General features: G+C 41.0%; 2 protein-coding genes across 2 annotated transcripts; one reads left to right on the forward strand and one right to left on the reverse strand.

Moving 5' to 3' along the window:
* Positions 1–79: 79 nt before the first annotated feature.
* On the forward strand, positions 80–2,396 carry LOC115984823. Its single transcript, XM_031107822.1, has 4 exons — positions 80–241; positions 741–815; positions 1,589–1,647; positions 2,007–2,396. The coding sequence occupies exons 1-4, from the start codon at positions 80–82 to the stop codon at positions 2,212–2,214; spliced, it is 504 nt and encodes a 167-aa protein (XP_030963682.1). The 3' UTR covers positions 2,215–2,396.
* A 3,456-nt stretch (positions 2,397–5,852) lies between these two features.
* LOC115984824 lies at positions 5,853–6,926 on the reverse strand. Its single transcript, XM_031107823.1, has one exon. It carries the CDS (start codon positions 6,924–6,926, stop codon positions 5,853–5,855), a length of 1,074 nt encoding a protein of 357 aa, XP_030963683.1.
* Positions 6,927–16,707: the final 9,781 nt, after the last annotated feature.

Here is a 16,707-nt window from a genome sequence, read left to right on the forward strand (position 1 = left end):
AAAATTTCTTAAAAGGGTTGGTTGGAGCTGTCTCATATCCGATATTGGGTCACTGAATTTGGGGCCTTATGGGCCGAAAATGACTGATTCGGTCTTTGGGCCAGGCCGGGACCATATATTACCCAAAGTGCTCTACAGCTCTACCGTATGTATGAGTAATGCTCTTCTTTCTCTCTGCCTCTCTGCTATTCCTTCCGTCGATTCCAGATTGGACCATTCATTGCTTTCAACAATCAACACGGTAAGCCCTTCTTCTTCTTCTTTTTTTGTAATTCGCATTCAAATTTTTTTTGGTTTACCATTTGGATTTTATTATTTCCCCAATTTTCTTACATGGGTATGGCCTAGTTGTTAGCAATTTGTAAAATTTTCATCACTATATTGTTGAGCATTTGGAGTGTGTGAAAAAGGTGGTGTGTGCAAACCTTCTAATGAGCTTTACTTATAAATAAGAAAAAAGAAATGACAAATAAAAAGCTCAAACCTTTATATGGGGGTTGTTCTCTTGTGTCTCCCAGATGAATGATCCATGTTTCAACCGAGATCAATGCTTAATCAGTTTCTTACCATTTAACTAATGCTCTTCAATTTTTCTGATGCCGTGATCGTGAAACACAACTAGCCTATCAATGATTTGCGTGCTTATATTGTTAAGCTTTTTGTTGTTGTTTTATTTTTTTCCCCCTCTTTTTTCTTTAGGCTTGATAGGTGATTTGGTTTATGTTTTTTTTCCTTGACAGAAACAAACAAAACTAGCCCAAGATGAACATCAATTATTAGAAAACATTCTTCGGACGTTGCTTCAGGAACTGGTGGTAGGTTACTCTTTGGTGCTTGTTCAAGATTTCAATCATGCATGTGGTTGTACTTTTGCACTGTATTTTATCCATATCCTTTTATGTATTGATAAGATTTAGTTGGGTTTTTATTTGTTTTTATATCCTTTTATGAATGGGTACATTTAGTTGTTCTTGAAGAAAATCATGACAAATATTGTCTATAATTATTTCATCCTGAATATGCTTAATTTTATGTGTATTACTCCTGCTGGTTTTCTGCTTTTTGGGTATTGAGGGACGGAAGTCCCTTATTTTCAATGGATCCATAGTCACTTCATTGGCAATAATTTACTAAGCCAATTCATTATGTCCTTTCTTGATCTCCCTAGACTACACACTTGTGGCAGATCTGCTTGTATTGATTCTTTCGTTCTAGTTATTCTCTTGTATACACTCCATGTATTAGGATAGTGCTTTTCTAATGAAATTTATTACTTGTTAACCAAAAGTTCTGCTTGTATTGCTTCTATCATCTCCTTATTTGGGTACTTCTTTTGGTTCCTTTTAAATTATCTTCTGTAATTTTGTTGTTCTTTTTACAAATTTGGTTATAGAAAATTTGCAGATGTTGTTGAAAAAGAAGAAGAAAAAAACCAATGTTTGCTTGTATATTTGATTCAGGAAACATTTTCAATTAGTTGATCTGATTGCTTGCTGCTTGCACATTTTGAGGCTATTTTTTTATGTAGGACTTAATTTTGAAACAAATATAAAAACTTAGAGACTTCAATTTTCTTGAAATTCTGCAGTACAGTCGGGAGCAAATAATGCAGTATGGGCAATCGATTGATGACGGTGAAACTACCAGGTTCATATTCCTCGTCTTCTTGGTCTGTACAAGTTTACAGCCAAGTGCAAGATTTTTTACATTCAGAACAATCTGGTTGCATTTTGTGATACAATCGTGCTCCCAATAAGATATTTAGGAGTACCTTGGGCAATTAGAAGAGTAATTGCTGAATGCAGAACTCTAAATAGGGCTAACAATGGAACTAATCAGTTCTATGTAACTTCCAACAATCTCAAGTCAAAAAGGATAAAAACTAAACCAATTTCAATAATAAAAACTGTAATTCTTCAGAAAAGGATAGCTACTGAATAATCTCCTTCTACTTTCTCAATAATAAATCCTTTGACCTTTGTATTCATTTTCCAAATCTTGTTCAGTTCCATGGAAGCTCGACTTTGTCTGAATCTTCGTGGAAGAAGAAGAAGCCGTTCACCAACCACTACATTTATGGATCCCGCCAAATCATTAAACCTGGGGGCTGGTCAGTCCTTGATTAGTGATTCGTTGGCCGCTAGATTGATCAAAAATCTGCTCTTTGATCACAATTCACTGGCCACTACAGGTGACAATCCAAACAGGCGATGATATGGGGTAACGTCAAGGTTGTCAAAATTGGGATCCTACGTAGAATCATGGGAGGTAGGTAGGATCATAGATTGTAGGATCGGATCATGGATCGTAAGATCCTACCTATTTTCAGATTAACAAAAACCCTATTGATAGTGACTCTGTATGTTATATAATCACTTAAAATATGAATCTATCCATTAAAAAAAAAATTGCATCATAAAATGTAATTTGCACGCACTACATCATTTTTATGTTATTCTAACAAAACAAAATATATTAACCTTTGACATAATGTATCTAAAAAGTTCAGTACATGTTTAATTAGTAACTAAGTAATTCTCAAAAAAAAAAAAAAAAAAAAAAAAAAAAGTAACTAAGTACCAAAATATTATCTACACATATGGAAAATGTTTTCCAAATTCTAAGTTCCAAATCCAAAATAAGTTAGGCTAGTTAGCATATAAAAACTAGCTAACTACAAATTTACAATATGTAATCCAAAAGAGAATTCTCAATCTAAGGTAAACTAGTTAATTACAAATATGAAATCCAAAAGAGAATTCTCATTCTAAGGTTCTTCTAATCTAATCACTGTCATTATCATATCCCATTTCATCATTTAAATATTTTAGGTTTTGTTTTTGAAAACGTTAAACTTAAGTGCTATAGGTTTTTTTGATATTTTATGTTGATACTAGGGTAAATTTGGGACTTCAATTCATTATTGGGCTTCTGATAACCCGTTGGGCTTGTGGGTTTAGGTGGATTATCTTACCTAAATGAATCCCACTTAAAAAATATATTAAAAAAAAAAAAAAAAAATCAAGCCAAATGGTAGGATTGCTAGGATCCCATATGATCCTACAATCCTATACGATCTTACATAATCCTACATACGATCCTACTATTTTTGCGATCCTGCTATGATTTTAAATTTTTTAGTGAGGTGAGATCGTAAAATCGTACGATTTTACGATCCGGATCGCGATTTTGACAACCATGGGTAATGTCGCCAAGCATAGAGGAATTCTGTTATGATAAAGACCATGATGGAAAGGGCCCCTTCCATTTTCAAAAATTTGCTCAATGGGCCCTTTTTATGATGTATGATAGCTAAATTCCATACTGATGCAGATCTCCCTCTCTGCTTAGTGTTGAATATTCTCCATTTAATAGCCATTCAACAAAGAACTGCACAGCCATATAATGTCAAATACTCATGTATGTAAGGCTTTAGTCACCTACTTGTATACATCCATGAACCTCCAGACTGCACAGAAAGCGAAAGCTATGAAAAGAAAAAAAAAAAAAATGTAGAACCTGTTACAAAGTATTTGTGTCATAAAAATAAAAATCAAAATCAAAATTTCATAAAGCGTGCTATCTCTTCCACGAGTAATAATACATGCAACATGTTGCAAGCAAACTTCCAGAAAGTAAAAACTGTTTTTTTTTTTTTTTTGGTGTGTGGCTAAAATGAGAAGTCAAAAGAGTAGGTGCTTCAATAATATATGAGGGAGAGATAGAAGGAATTAAGAGCATGTGCAACCAATGGAGTGAAATACTTTGGACCTTGATGATGCCGGAAATAATACCACCAGTGAGTCACACGTTCCTCGTACGATCGCCAATGGCACCTGCACAACGAAAAGGAATAACCTAGCAGAGAGCACCGGTGTGGTGCCGGCCAAATACCCTCCGAAGGTCAAGTTAGAACTTCTCACAACTCTAAAGTGTTAGAGAGGGTAAATTATGCGTACCTTAGCTAGTGAGGATATAGGGGCTTTTATAGTAGTAGAGGATTGACCTCTTTTTCTTGCTGTAGAAGTCTTTTCCTTATAGGAGTCTTTATGAGTGTATTTTGCGGAATCCTTTCCTTGTAGGAGTTTAACACTGAGCGTGATGTGCAAGGTATTTCCTTATATACCCATGCGTGGAAGCCAAGTCAAGGCTATGTCGGGACCGTCAGCTTTGTGCATCCCCTTCAGCTTATTCTCTTCAGCTTACTGTCTTCAGCTTACTATCTCCAACTTGCTCTCTTCAACTTGCTGTCTTCACTTACTGCCTTCAACTTACTGCCTTCGGCTTACTCTCTTCAGTTTACTCTCTTCAGCTTACTGCCTTCAGCTTACTCTCTTCAGCTTCATCTTACGGCCTTCAGCTTACTGCCTTCAGCTTACTATCTTCAGCTTACTCTCTTCAGCCTACTCTCTTATCGGGGTCGTCAGCTTCGTCTACTCTCTTGTTAGGGTCGTCAGCTTCGCCTACCCCCTCGTCGGGTCGTCAGCTTCGCCTACTCCCTCGTCGGGGTCGTCAGCCTCGTCAGGGTCGTCAGCTTCGCCTACCCTCTCGTCGAGGTCGTCAACCTCGTCAGGGTCGTCAGCTTCGCCTACCCCCTCGTCGGGGTCGTCAGTTTCGCCAGCTCCCTCGTCGAGGTCGTCAGCCTCATTAGGGTCGTCAGCTTTGCCTACTCCCTTCAGCTTAGTAGTGTCAGCTTTCCATTTATGACAAGTGAGGCTGACGGGTCTATTTTGAACGTCGCTTCATGATACTATATTCATGAATATTCACATTCACAATTTTACCCTTATCAGCTGCCCCCCACTCCATGATCTCGTCAGCTTAAACTGACAGGTTCATGGAGTTTAAGTCCTTTTCATTTGGATAATTCCAACTCGTCTCTTTAGTAGACTTGTTCATCTCGTTGTCTTTTATGTTAAAACCATCGTCTTAGTCATATCCTTTAGTGGACGAACTCGTCAACTTTATGGGCTCGTCCGCTTTGGGGACTTGGCGTAATCGTCCATTTCGTGGGTATTACTAAGTGACTCGTCCAATCTGTAGGCTTAATGATAAACTCGTCCACTTGTGGACTTAATAATTTTTCATTCTCTTAGGATTGGGTCGTCCACTTTGGACTTAGCAATGTCGTCCGCTTTGTGGATTTAGTAGGGTCGTCCAGCTTGTGGACTTAATAAGGTCGTCCAGCTTGTGGACTTAATAAGACATGGTTGTCCACTTTGTGTCCATTTTATGGACTTCATAATTTTTTCATCCTCCTAGGATGAAATCGTCCATCTTGTGGACTTAATAAGCTTGTCCATTTTATGGACTTGATAATATTTCATCCTCTTGAGATGAGGTTGTCCACTTAATGGACTGCATATTAGGGTCGTCTATTTTGTAGACTTGGATTCCTCCACTTTGTGGACTTGTTGAGGTGACTAAGTGTTGGTACCTCGTCACCTTGTGAGTTGTCCACTTGGGGTCGTGGACTAATTGAGGTGACTAAATTTTGGAGCCTTGTTACCTTTTTGGTCGTCTACTTGTAGGCGACTTAGTATGGTGATCATCCACCCATAGTCAACTTCGGTCACGTGTCTACCCGTAGGTGACTTTGGCCATGCGTCTACCCGTAGATAACTTAGCGTAGTGACCGTCCATCCGTAGGCGACTTTGGCCATGCGTGAATAAACTCCTCTTATTAAAATAAACCATGCATTCATAGAAAAAGTATTTCTTAAAAAGAAAACGAAGACCTGCCCTTTGGGCTTTAAAAAGAGTTATTGTAGCAAAAACTAAAGTAAATAGAAAAACTGAGGAGTATAGCTAAAATTCACTAAGGTAAACTAGAAATAAAGGGGTGCTGCTCTTCATGCCATCCTTTTTACCGGTAGTACTTCCGTAGGTGCTTGGTATTCCACGGGCGATGTAGCTTCTGTCCGTTCAGCGTCTCCAGTTCTTGCCATCTTCTGCCCTCTGTCCTGTCGCATATCCTCTTGCCTTTCTCTCTTCTCTCGAGCCAGAAGCGCGTCCTCAGCACTCATGTACTTGGTTGCCCTGTAAAGCACGTCCGACATAGTCTTCGGGTCATTCTTATATAGTGAAAATAGGAACTTACCCTTCCGCAGCCCATTTGTGAAAGCGGCTACAAGTATCTTGTCGTTAGCTTCATCAATTGAAAGCGCCTCTTTGTTAAAGCGTGTTATGTAAGACCTTAGCGTCTCATCTTCCCGCTGCTTGATGCTTATCAAGCATGCTGTAGACTTCTTATACCTGTGTCCTCTGATGAAGTGCGAAGCAAACTGGGCGCTTAGCTCCTTGAAAGTATTGATGGAGTTAGGCGTCAGCCTGCTAAACCATATCCTTGCGAGACCCTTCAGCGTGGTGGGGAAAGCTCTGCATATGATCTCGTCGGGTACTCCCTGAAGGTGCATCAAGGTCTTGAAGGACTCCAAATGATCTAGAGGGTCTTTGTTTCCGTCGTAGTTTTCCACTTGCGGCATACGGAACTTTGGTGGAAGGGGGAAGGAGTTGACGGACGCGGTGAACGGCGAGTCGGTTCGGTGGACCAGATCATCAAGGTCGCTGGACACCCGTCCTTTGAGGGCGTTTATCATGACATCCATCTGTTCCTTCATCGCCTGCATCTCCGCGACAATGTGGGGTTGAGCCATATCAGTGACGGATGGACAGCTCATATCTTGTCGCTTGGGTCTGCTTGGGGCATTACTACCTTTCGGTCCCTCTTGGTCTCTTCGCTCGGCACTGGTACCTTCTTGATCTTCCCCTTGGGTACCCATAGCGGCGTTCTTTTGCCGTAGCTGTTCTTCAAGGTCCTGATTCTGTTTGGTGAGACGTTCCACTGTTGTTATGAGGGTTTGGACCTGCCTCTCCAGGGTAGTGGGTCGCAGCTCGTCTCCCTGAACGTTGTTGGTAGTTGCCATCGAGTGAGTAAGTATCATGCAACTCTTTGTCCGGGAAGCGATAGGCTAAAGTATGCTTCGTTCCCACAGACCGCGCCAACTGATGATGCCGGAAATAATACCACCAGTGAGTCACACGTTCCTCGTACGATCGCCAATGGCACCTGCACAACGAAAAGGAATAACCTAGCAGAGAGCACCGGTGTGGTGCCGGCCAAATACCCTCCGAAGGTCAAGTTAGAACTTCTCACAACTCTAAAGTGTTAGAGAGGGTAAATTATGCGTACCTTAGCTAGTGAGGATATTGGGGCTTTTATAGTAGTAGAGGATTGACCTCTTTTTCTTGCTGTAGAAGTCTTTTCCTTATAGGAGTCTTTATGAGCGTATTTTGCAGAATCCTTTCCTTGTAGGAGTTTAACACTAAGCGTGATGTGCAAGGTATTTCCTTATATACCCATGCGTGGAAGCCAAGTCAAGGCTATGTCGAGACCGTCAGCTTTGTGCATCCCCTTCAACTTATTCTCTTCAGCTTACTGTCTTCAGCTTACTGTCTTCAGCTTACTATCTCCAACTTGCTCTCTTCAGCTTGCTGTCTTCAGCTTACTGCCTTCAACTTACTGCCTTCGGCTATCTCTCTTCAGTTTACTCTCTTCAGCTTACTGCCTTCAGCTTACTGCCTTCAGCTTACTCTCTTCAGCTTACGGCCTTCAGCTTACTGCCTTCAACTTACTATCTTCAACTTACTCTCTTCAGCCTACTCTCTTATCGGGGTCGTCAGCCTCGTTAGGGTTGTCAGCTTCGTCTACTCCCTTGTTAGGGTCGTCAGCTTCGTCAGGGTCGTCAGCTTCGCCTACCCCCTCGTCGGGGTCGTCAGCTTCGCCTACTCCCTCGTCTAGGTCGTCAGCCTCGTCAGGGTCGTCAGCTTCGCCTACCCCCTCGTCGGGGTCGTCTACCCCCTCGTCGGGGTCGTCAGCTTTGCCAACTCCCTCGTCGAGGTCGTCAGCCTCGTTAGGGTCGTCAGCTTCGTCTACTCCCTTGTTAGGGTCGTCAGCTTCGTCAGGGTCGTCAGCTTCGCCTACCCCCTCGTCGGGGTCGTCAGCTTCGCCTACTCCCTCGTCGAGGTCGTCAGCCTCGTCAGGGTCGTCAGCTTCGCCTACCCCCTCGTCGGGGTTTTCAGCTTCGCCAACTCCCTCGTCAGGGTCGTCAGCTTCGTCTACCCCCTCGTCGGGGTCGTCAGCTTCGCCTACTCCCTTCAGCTTAGTAGTGTCAGCTTTCCATTTATGACAAGTGAGGCCGACGGGTCTATTTTGAACGTCGCTTCATGATACTATATTCATGAATATTCACATTCATAATTTTACCCTTATCAAACCTAGTTAGAATATTTGGGACACCAGCAAGCTCTTCGTCCTAGTCCACTTCCTAAAGTCATGTCTCCAATGGTTTGAGAAAGGAAAATTTACAGAGTATTCATCTCAGGTTTAATATCATTTTGGGCTTAAGAAAACGAAATATCCACATGATTTGAGTGAAATTATTGTAAATTATTGTATTAAGTCAAATTAAATAGTTTGGTCTACCTAATTCCATTTTTATTTTTTTTTTTTTTTTTTGGTGTTCCTACTCTTTCTCACCAGTCAAATGAAGTGTATATTCAGAGCTAAAATTTTGGCTCTGAACTCTAATGCAAAATGGAACTTTTGATGCACACTAAGTTAAAGAAAATAGAAATTGAGAAATTTTAGTATTATGTAACTGTAAATTTTTCTAAAAACAAAAAACAATAAATCTTTAAGAGATGTACAAAGGACATATAAAAAAGAAATATGTGTAAAGCACAAAAACAAAAACAAAAAGAAAAATATGATGATGATTGATATTTGATAGCTCAGGCCTAGTGTAAACTTCTATCCTATCCTTGTAAAAGTAAGGTGGAGGGTGAAATCAAGGGTTCAAAAACCACTTGGTAAATGAGTAAAAAAAAAAAAAAATACAGAAAACACTTGGTAGCTTGCAAAAAAATGCAACCTATTTAGTTCATACATAGAGAAGCATAAGTTATTTGTTCTACAAAAGGACATTATTCTCCCTCTCATCATGGTCCTTTTTTTTTTCCTCCTTTAGAAATATAAGATCTAAGGTATCTTAGGGCAATTAAAACTAGAGATTCTCCGTCTCCTTGAGAGTGTGAGGTGGCTACATCCCTTGCCAGCAACGATATCAAGGCATCTGAGATTACAAACATTCAACTTATGTGAGATAGCTGATTACTCCAGTAAAGCTAACAAACTAGAACAATACCTAGGATAGGGTAACTTCTCTATCAAAACCTGTACGGATGAAGCCAAGAATGCTCTCTAGAGAGGAGGTTGAACTAGCGCGCAGTAACAAAAAAGTTAAGGGTGGACACCACGAAGGGTTCAAGGATGGGTTTTATGATCGGTCTGGAGAACCCCCTCCCTCCGAATGGTCAAGGCAACCGTTTGCCAAGGGCGCTTCCTTCAGAGACAAATTGGTAGGTACTATTCCAGGGGCTTTCGCCAAAGCTTTCGACCTGACCGACCAAATGGATGAAGACGTTTATTCCGACAACGATGATCCTGAAACACATGGGTCGCTCCGGAAAGGAATGGTAGCAGTCAAGTTAACAAAAGAAACCAAGAACCGCATTAGGAAATCCTGGCCTAAGACCGTCATTGTGAAGCTGGTGGGCAGGGCAGTCGGTTTCGGCTACATGCAAAGCAAACTTGTTCAACTCTGGAGACCGACGGGGAGAATGGATTGTGTGGACCTTACGCATGGGTTTTTCCTAGTTCAATTCTACGCCAAGGAGGATTTGGATGTAGTTTTGGAGAAAGGGCCGTGGTTTATTGGCAAATTCTTCCATTCGTTAAGGCCATGGGAGCCTTTCTTCAAACCGTCAACGGCGAGCGTGTCCTCCATTGCTGTTTGGGTCAGGCTTCATGAGCTTCCTATTGAGCTGTACGAGACCGATGCACTCAAACAAATTGGTGAGTCCTTGGGTAGAGTGTTAAGAATAGATGCTCATACTGCAATGGAAGCTCGGGGGAAATACGCGAGATTGTGTATCCAGATTGATGTTAGTAAACCGTTGGTAGACACGATCCTTATTGGGCGTTTCGAGCAACTGGTAATGTATGAGGGCATTCACAAGCTTTGTTTTACCTGTGGAAGAGTTGGCCATATGGTGGAGACTTGCCCATACACGATCCGGCGTGGGAATGATGCGGGAATTCCAGCAGAGGATGAACGGAATGGAGTAGCTGGCAACTCACGCGATAAGCATGAGGACCAACGGCCAAATACGGATTGCAACACAACAAATGGAATGGAGGAAGTGGAACGCGAGGGTCAGTACGGCCCTTGGATGGTAGTGGCCAGGAAAAGGTACGGGAGTAAGAGTACCAAAAAAGATCCGCATGTGTCGAGCATGCCGTCCAACGGAAGAGTGGATAGGCAGAAGGAGTCACGTAAAGAAGGAGGTAATCCCAGTAGGGGGGCTGAGAAGTGGGCTACTAGAGCTAATGGGCCTGTGGGTGCTTCTTATTCAGGCCTAAATAGAAGCAATTTGGGGCTTGATAAGCCCATATCCTTTAAGTCAGGCCAAAGTAGTGTCACCAACTTAAGCCCAGCAGCCTAGCCTATTAAGAAGCTAGCGTCTTCAGTAAAAGGAAAGAAAATCATCGCCAGAGGCACTTCTTTAAAAGCCAAACACAGCGACGCCGTCAATCCTCTCTCTGAAAGCTTCACTGCAAACATCAACTCACTCTCTTCCGATCACGCCTCGCCTCCCAGTCGCAAGAAAGATGGGTTCACCGAGTCTGCCTTCGAGTTCACAGCTCTTCCCTTAGTTGGGTGTGAGCTTCACGGTGAACATGGCAGTAACCTTTCTGTCGATCCAGTCAAGGCAGGGATGCCTAGCACACAAGGCAAAGGAGATGAGGGTGTTGATTTTTGCCCTTGTCCCGGTGTCAGTGAAGGGTCAAACCGAGATGGAGTGGGTGTTGCTGGTATGGAATTGGAGGATGAGGTTGGAACACCTTCCCCTGTTTAATTTGTGCTATTTCTTTCGTTATTTTTCCCCTATGAATTTTTTAATTTGGAATTGTAGAGGGGCTCAAAAGCCCACTTTTCAAAATTACATACATGAGCTTACTCAGAAACATGATCCTGCCATTTTTGTAATTATGGAGACAAAATTGGGAGGCATCAGAGCAAAGGAGATTACGGAGAGGTTGCCTTTTGATGGAGCAATCCATACGGAAACTATCGGTCTTTCAGGAGGTCTCTAGTTGCTGTGGAATGATGATAAAGTATTGGTGGAGGAACTAGCTAAGATAGAACAGGAAATTCATGTTGAAGTAAAGGTGCGTGCATCCAACTTTTCTTGGATTTTCTCTGCCATTTATGCTAGTCCTAGAAATGAAGATAGATGTGTCTTATGGAATAACCTCATAAAGGTTGCAGAGCTTCACAATAAACCTTGGGTCATGGCTGGAGACTTTAATGAACCTTTGGTAGATGAAGACAAATTTGGAGGCAAGGGAGTTAGTGTTAACCGTTCCCTGGCCTTCAAAGATTGTCTTGATGGGTGTAATATGGTTGATATGGGTTTTGCTGGTCCTAGGTACACTTGGACCAATAAGAGAGATGTTAGTAATCTGATTTTGGAGAGGATAGATAGATACTTCATGAATCCGGATTGGTGTGTGCTGTATCCGGATGCTAAAGTTACTCATCTCCCCCATTGTCATTCGGATCATTGCCCTGTGCTTATGGAAGCCGTCCCTAACTGTACCCAAGCTCCTAATAAGCCTTTTAGATTCCAGGAATTCTGGTTGTCTGATCTATCTTTTCCCAATATTGTTTCTAAGGCGTGGAGTAGTGATAGAAGCCTTGTGGATGCCATAGATACTTTCTCTAAAAAGGCAACTCTGTGGAACAGGTCTCACTTTGGCAATATTCATCACAGGAAAAGAAGAGTCTTGGCTAGTATTTATGGGGTTCAGAAAGCTCTATCTAATGTTCCTAGTTCCTCCCTACTTAATTTGGAGAATCAATTACAGTTAGAGCTTGAGTCTATTCTTGACCAAGAGAGAGACCTCTGGATGTTGAAATCTAGGATTAACTGGATGATTCAAGGGGACCGCAACACCTCCTTCTATCATATTTCCGCTCTTGCTAGGAGGAAAAGAAACCATATAGTCTCGATTAAGGATGAGAGAGGGCAGTGGATTACTGATGGGGGAGAAGTGAGGGAGCATTTTAGGAAGGGTTTTGTCTCCTTATATACCACTTCCCTTGTGGAGGTAGAGAGGGTTCCAAGCCACGATGTTCAATGGCAAGTGCAGCTGCCTGATGAAGTTAGTTGTTCTTTAGATGCGATGGTTACCCTAGAGGAAATTAAGGAAGCTCTCTGGTCTATGAAGCCCTACAAATCTCCGGGTTCGGATGGGTTACATACTGGTTTTTATCAACGTTTTTGGCTCACAGTGGGGGATTCGGTGAAGAAGGAAGTTATGAGGGCTTTTCTTGATAGAAAAGTGCCGGATTATCTCAACAAAACTCTCATTGTTCTCATCCCAAAAATCCAAGGGCCGGAGTCTATTGGGAACTATAGGCCTATTAGTCTTTGTAACTCTGTTTACAAGATCATTTCCAAAGTCATTGTTAATCGGCTTAGACCTCATTTGGAGAACATTGTCTCTCCCTTCCAAACAACATTCATTCCGGGTAGGAGAGGCACGGATAATGTTATCATTGTGCAAGAATTAATCCATACCATTGGTCGTGCAAAAGGAAGGAAAGGGTACATGGCTATCAAGATTGATCTAGAGAAGGCCTATGACAGAATTGAGTGGAGTTTTATCAGGGAAATGCTTGTTAAGTTCAACTTTCCTAGCAAGCTTACAGATATTATCATGAGTTGTGTCTCTTCGGTTTCAACTTCTCTCCTCTTCAATGGGGGCTACTTAGAATCCTTCCGGCCATCTAGAGGCATCAGATAAGGGGACCCGTTATCGCCCTATCTATTCATTCTCTGTATGGAATATTTGGGTCATCTAATTGAAGATAAGTGTGCTGCCAAGGCTTGGATTCCAGTTAAAACTTCAAGGAGTGGGCCTTCTTTTTCGCATCTTTTCTTTGCAGATGATCTGGTTTTATTTGCAGAGGCTGATATGGAAAATTGTATTGCTATTAATGAAGCTCTTCAGGAGTTTTGTTCTAGATCAGGCCAGAAGGTTAGCGAAGCAAAATCTCGTGTTTTCTTTTCGCCTAATGTAGATCCTGATCAAAGAGACCTTCTTTCTAATATGCTTGGCTTTAACTCTACTGACAATCTTGGCAAGTATTTGGGCTTTCCGTTGAAACATGCAGGGGTTCGAAAGCATGATTTTGATTTTGTGCTAGATAGAGTCAAGAAAAAGTTGCGGGTTGGAAAGCTAATTTACTCTCCATGGCTAGTCGGTTGGTGCTTATCCAAGTTGCTTCCTCTACCATTCTGAATTATGTCATGCAACAGGCTTCGCTCCCAAATAAAATCCTCAAGGGCATTGATAGGGTCAATAGGAACTTTTTATGGGGATCCTCTGATCATGCTAGGAAAATGCATTGGGTCAATTGGGATGCTGTCACTAAGCCAAAGAAGTTGGGAGGTCTTGGATTGCAATCGGCTAAAGGCAGGAATACAGCCCTCCTTGCCAAGCTTAACTGGAGATTTCACACTGAGAATGATGCTCCTTGGGTCAAGGTTCTTAAATATAAATATTGTACGAGGCAGAGAATCAACTCGAGGAATGAAGCTAATCTCCCAAGCTCCCCTACTTGGAAAGGTATGAAGATAGGTGAGGATACTTTCAAGAAAGGGTTAAAGTGGATCCTAGGGCACGAGAGCAACCTCAATTTTTGGGCTGATTGCTGGTCTAATCTTGGCTCCATTAGAGCCCTCATTCAGGGTCCCCTCCCTCTAGACTTGTCCACCCTCAAGCTTAAAGATGTGATATCTATGGGAAGATGGGGTTGGTCAAAGATCCCTTTCAACCTCCCTTTAGGGATTAAAGAGGAAATCCAAGCAACCCCGATTCCCCTTATAGCAAGGAACAATGATAAGTTGGCATGGAAGTTTTCTCCAAAAGGGAGTTTTGACATGGGGAGTGCTTATCTTATTGCCTCAAATCGTATGGAAGTAGAATCTTTTGCTGGATCTTGGATTTGGAAACTCCAAACGCTGCCTAGAATTTAGATGTTCATTTGGAGATGCATGCACAATAGTATTGCAGTCAAGGAGGTTATAGCAAAAAGAGGAATCCTTATTGATACTTCCTGCCCGATGTGCCATTCTGAAGCTGAAACTTTAACTCATGCTCTCCGAGATTGTAACATGGTTAAACCGATTTGGCTTAAACTTGGAACCAGCTGTTTGTGTCCTTCTTTCTTCTCCCAAGGCATTAAAGATTGGTTGATTTCTAATTCCAGCCTCAAGTCCTCCCAGAATGCAGCTGGTCTTCCTTCGAACATTCTCTTCCCTTATGCGATATGGATGATATGGAAGTAGAGAAACAATGTTTATTTTTCCAACAAAAGGCCCAATCCGAATCTTGACAAGGTGGTAACTAAATTAGCAACTGAGTTCCTGCTTTGTGGTGCAAAATCAAATCATAATATTCATATGGTGGTTAAGCAAGTCAAATGGGAAAAACCAGATTTCGGCCGGTTTAAACTCAATACAGATGGTGCAGCAAATGGCTCGGCAGGTAATGCAGCTAATGGTGGTTTGATAAGGGATGACCGTGGCAATTGGGTGATGGGTTTTTCTAGGAAGATTGGAAGAGCTGACAGCTTTGTGGCTGAAATTTGGGCTCTCCGGGATGGTCTCCAGCTTTGTCGTCATCTGAACATTGGTGCTGTTGTGATTGAACTTGATGCAAAGTCGCTGGTGGACGTTCTAAATAAGTCTTCATACTGCAATACTGTGATTTCTCCCCTGCTAGATGATTGCAAGCTCTTAATCGATCAATTCCCTCAGGTTCGTGTTGAGCATATTTTCCGGGAAGCCAACAAATGTGCAGATCATTTAGCTAAGTTTGGTCTGACTCAATCTTTGGTTTTTTCTGTTCATTCTTTTCCCCCTCAAGAGTTGATCCCTCTGGTTGAGGCTGACTCTTTGGGTGTTTACTGTAACAGGCTTTGTCCTGGTTCTGGTTTTTCCAGTTAGTTTTAATATAATTTCCTTTTGACCAAAAAAAAAAAAAAAAAGAACAATACCTAATCTGAAGATATTAACAAAGTAGCAGCATGTTGAAGTCACTCTAGGAGAGACACCAGCTTTGGAACAATATGAAAGTCATGAACATGAGTTATTTGCAAGGGAGTCTAAGTGTAGATAATGTGTTTAGAGAATTAATCCCTCTTAGAATTGGGAGATTCTAGAACAGGTTTGACCATTGTTTAATTATTAGAGTAGATTGAGCGTTGTGATTTGTAGCTTACTTCAGATGCTTGGTTAATTAGGTTGGCTTTAACTGCTTTATGGCTATGTTTCAATATCTAATTGCTTGCAGCTGTTTTGTTGCTTGTTGACTCTTTTTTTTTTTTTTTTTTAATGTAATTTACTCATTTATCCAAAAAGGAAGTTTTATGAAGCATATGCCAGAAATAGAACATTTTAGCACAAATAACAAGAAAAAAGTATTATTGTGTGTACCAAAGAGACAATATTTCTTTTTAGCAGGACAGCAACACTAAGATTTGGAAAGATAACGAGAATCTTTTTACCTTCCAACTATTTGAAGATGAGCAGCAGTAGAAGGTGTGGCTAGATCCAAAAGATTTATTCACTGGAAATAAACGTTCCTAAGCTAAGGTCCTTTGAACATTAGCAACCTGACTCATAAAAGTATATATAAAAAATAAAATGGTAAGAAACTTGATGGATTCCTAATACTTTTTTCTGAAATTTTAGAACACATTTGATATCTGATTGAATTTTTTTTAAATTAAGATATAAGAAATGCAATTAAGATGGAGTCAATTTACTCAATCTCATTTTAAGATTTTGACTTAATTGAATTCTCCAAACACATTTAAGAAAAGAAGAAACCATTTAGCCTAATTATCTCATTGGAGAAACTATGTAAGTGATTACTTATTTACTAATTACTCAAATGACATTGAGCATTTCAATTTTAAGTAAATACCATGCATCAACAGCATACATATAAAGAAAAAAAAAACTACTGAACAGTATACCTTAATAATAAGCCATGTCCTGCAGTGTTAGTTGTCACTTGTCATGGTAAATACTCCCCTCAAGTGTTAAAAAGATTTTCTCCATTTCTGCAAGCATCAACAAAAGGCGACCAAATTCAACACCTTCTCGACTTTTTTTGTTAGGTACAAAGAGAATAGAAACATAACAGAAAGAGATCTCCCAAAAAGAAAAGATGATTACCACCAAGTTGACGGCTTGTCACACAATTGCAAGGCTTGCTAATTTTGAACAAGTTTCAAATTTTAAGCTAGGTCCTTGCCTTAATTCGTTCTGCCTAAGGAGTCAAAAGGCTAATAAGTTCACCAAAATATCAGAACCTCAAAAAACAGAATGAAGAAGAACAAACAAGAAACAAGATTATTGCCAAGAGTTTCGTACCTTAATGACATAGTTTGCTCTCCTCTATGAAAATAAGTTAAGCATAGGAATGAAGTTAAATACTTTTTAGAAGTTGTCCAAAATATGAAAACCCTCAAAAAGCAGTATTTGATTTATAATAGTCTATTTATG

The sequence above is a fragment of the Quercus lobata genome, chromosome 4 (assembly GCF_001633185.2).
Source record: "Quercus lobata isolate SW786 chromosome 4, ValleyOak3.0 Primary Assembly, whole genome shotgun sequence".
Lineage (NCBI taxonomy): Eukaryota > Viridiplantae > Streptophyta > Magnoliopsida > Fagales > Fagaceae > Quercus > Quercus lobata.

Excerpts from the sequence above, each read along its gene's own strand:
- LOC115984823 (XM_031107822.1), top strand. The coding sequence starts at position 80 with ATGACTGATTCGGTCTTTGGGCCAGGCCGGGACCATATATTACCCAAA. Across the intron at positions 242-740 it reads TGCTTTCAACAATCAACACG|AAACAAACAAAACTAGCCCA; the intron begins GTAAGCCCTTCT and ends TTTCCTTGACAG. Across the intron at positions 1,648-2,006 it reads GATGACGGTGAAACTACCAG|TTCCATGGAAGCTCGACTTT; the intron begins GTTCATATTCCT and ends AATCTTGTTCAG.
- LOC115984824 (XM_031107823.1), bottom strand. The coding sequence starts at position 6,926 with ATGGCAACTACCAACAACGTTCAGGGAGACGAGCTGCGACCCACTACC.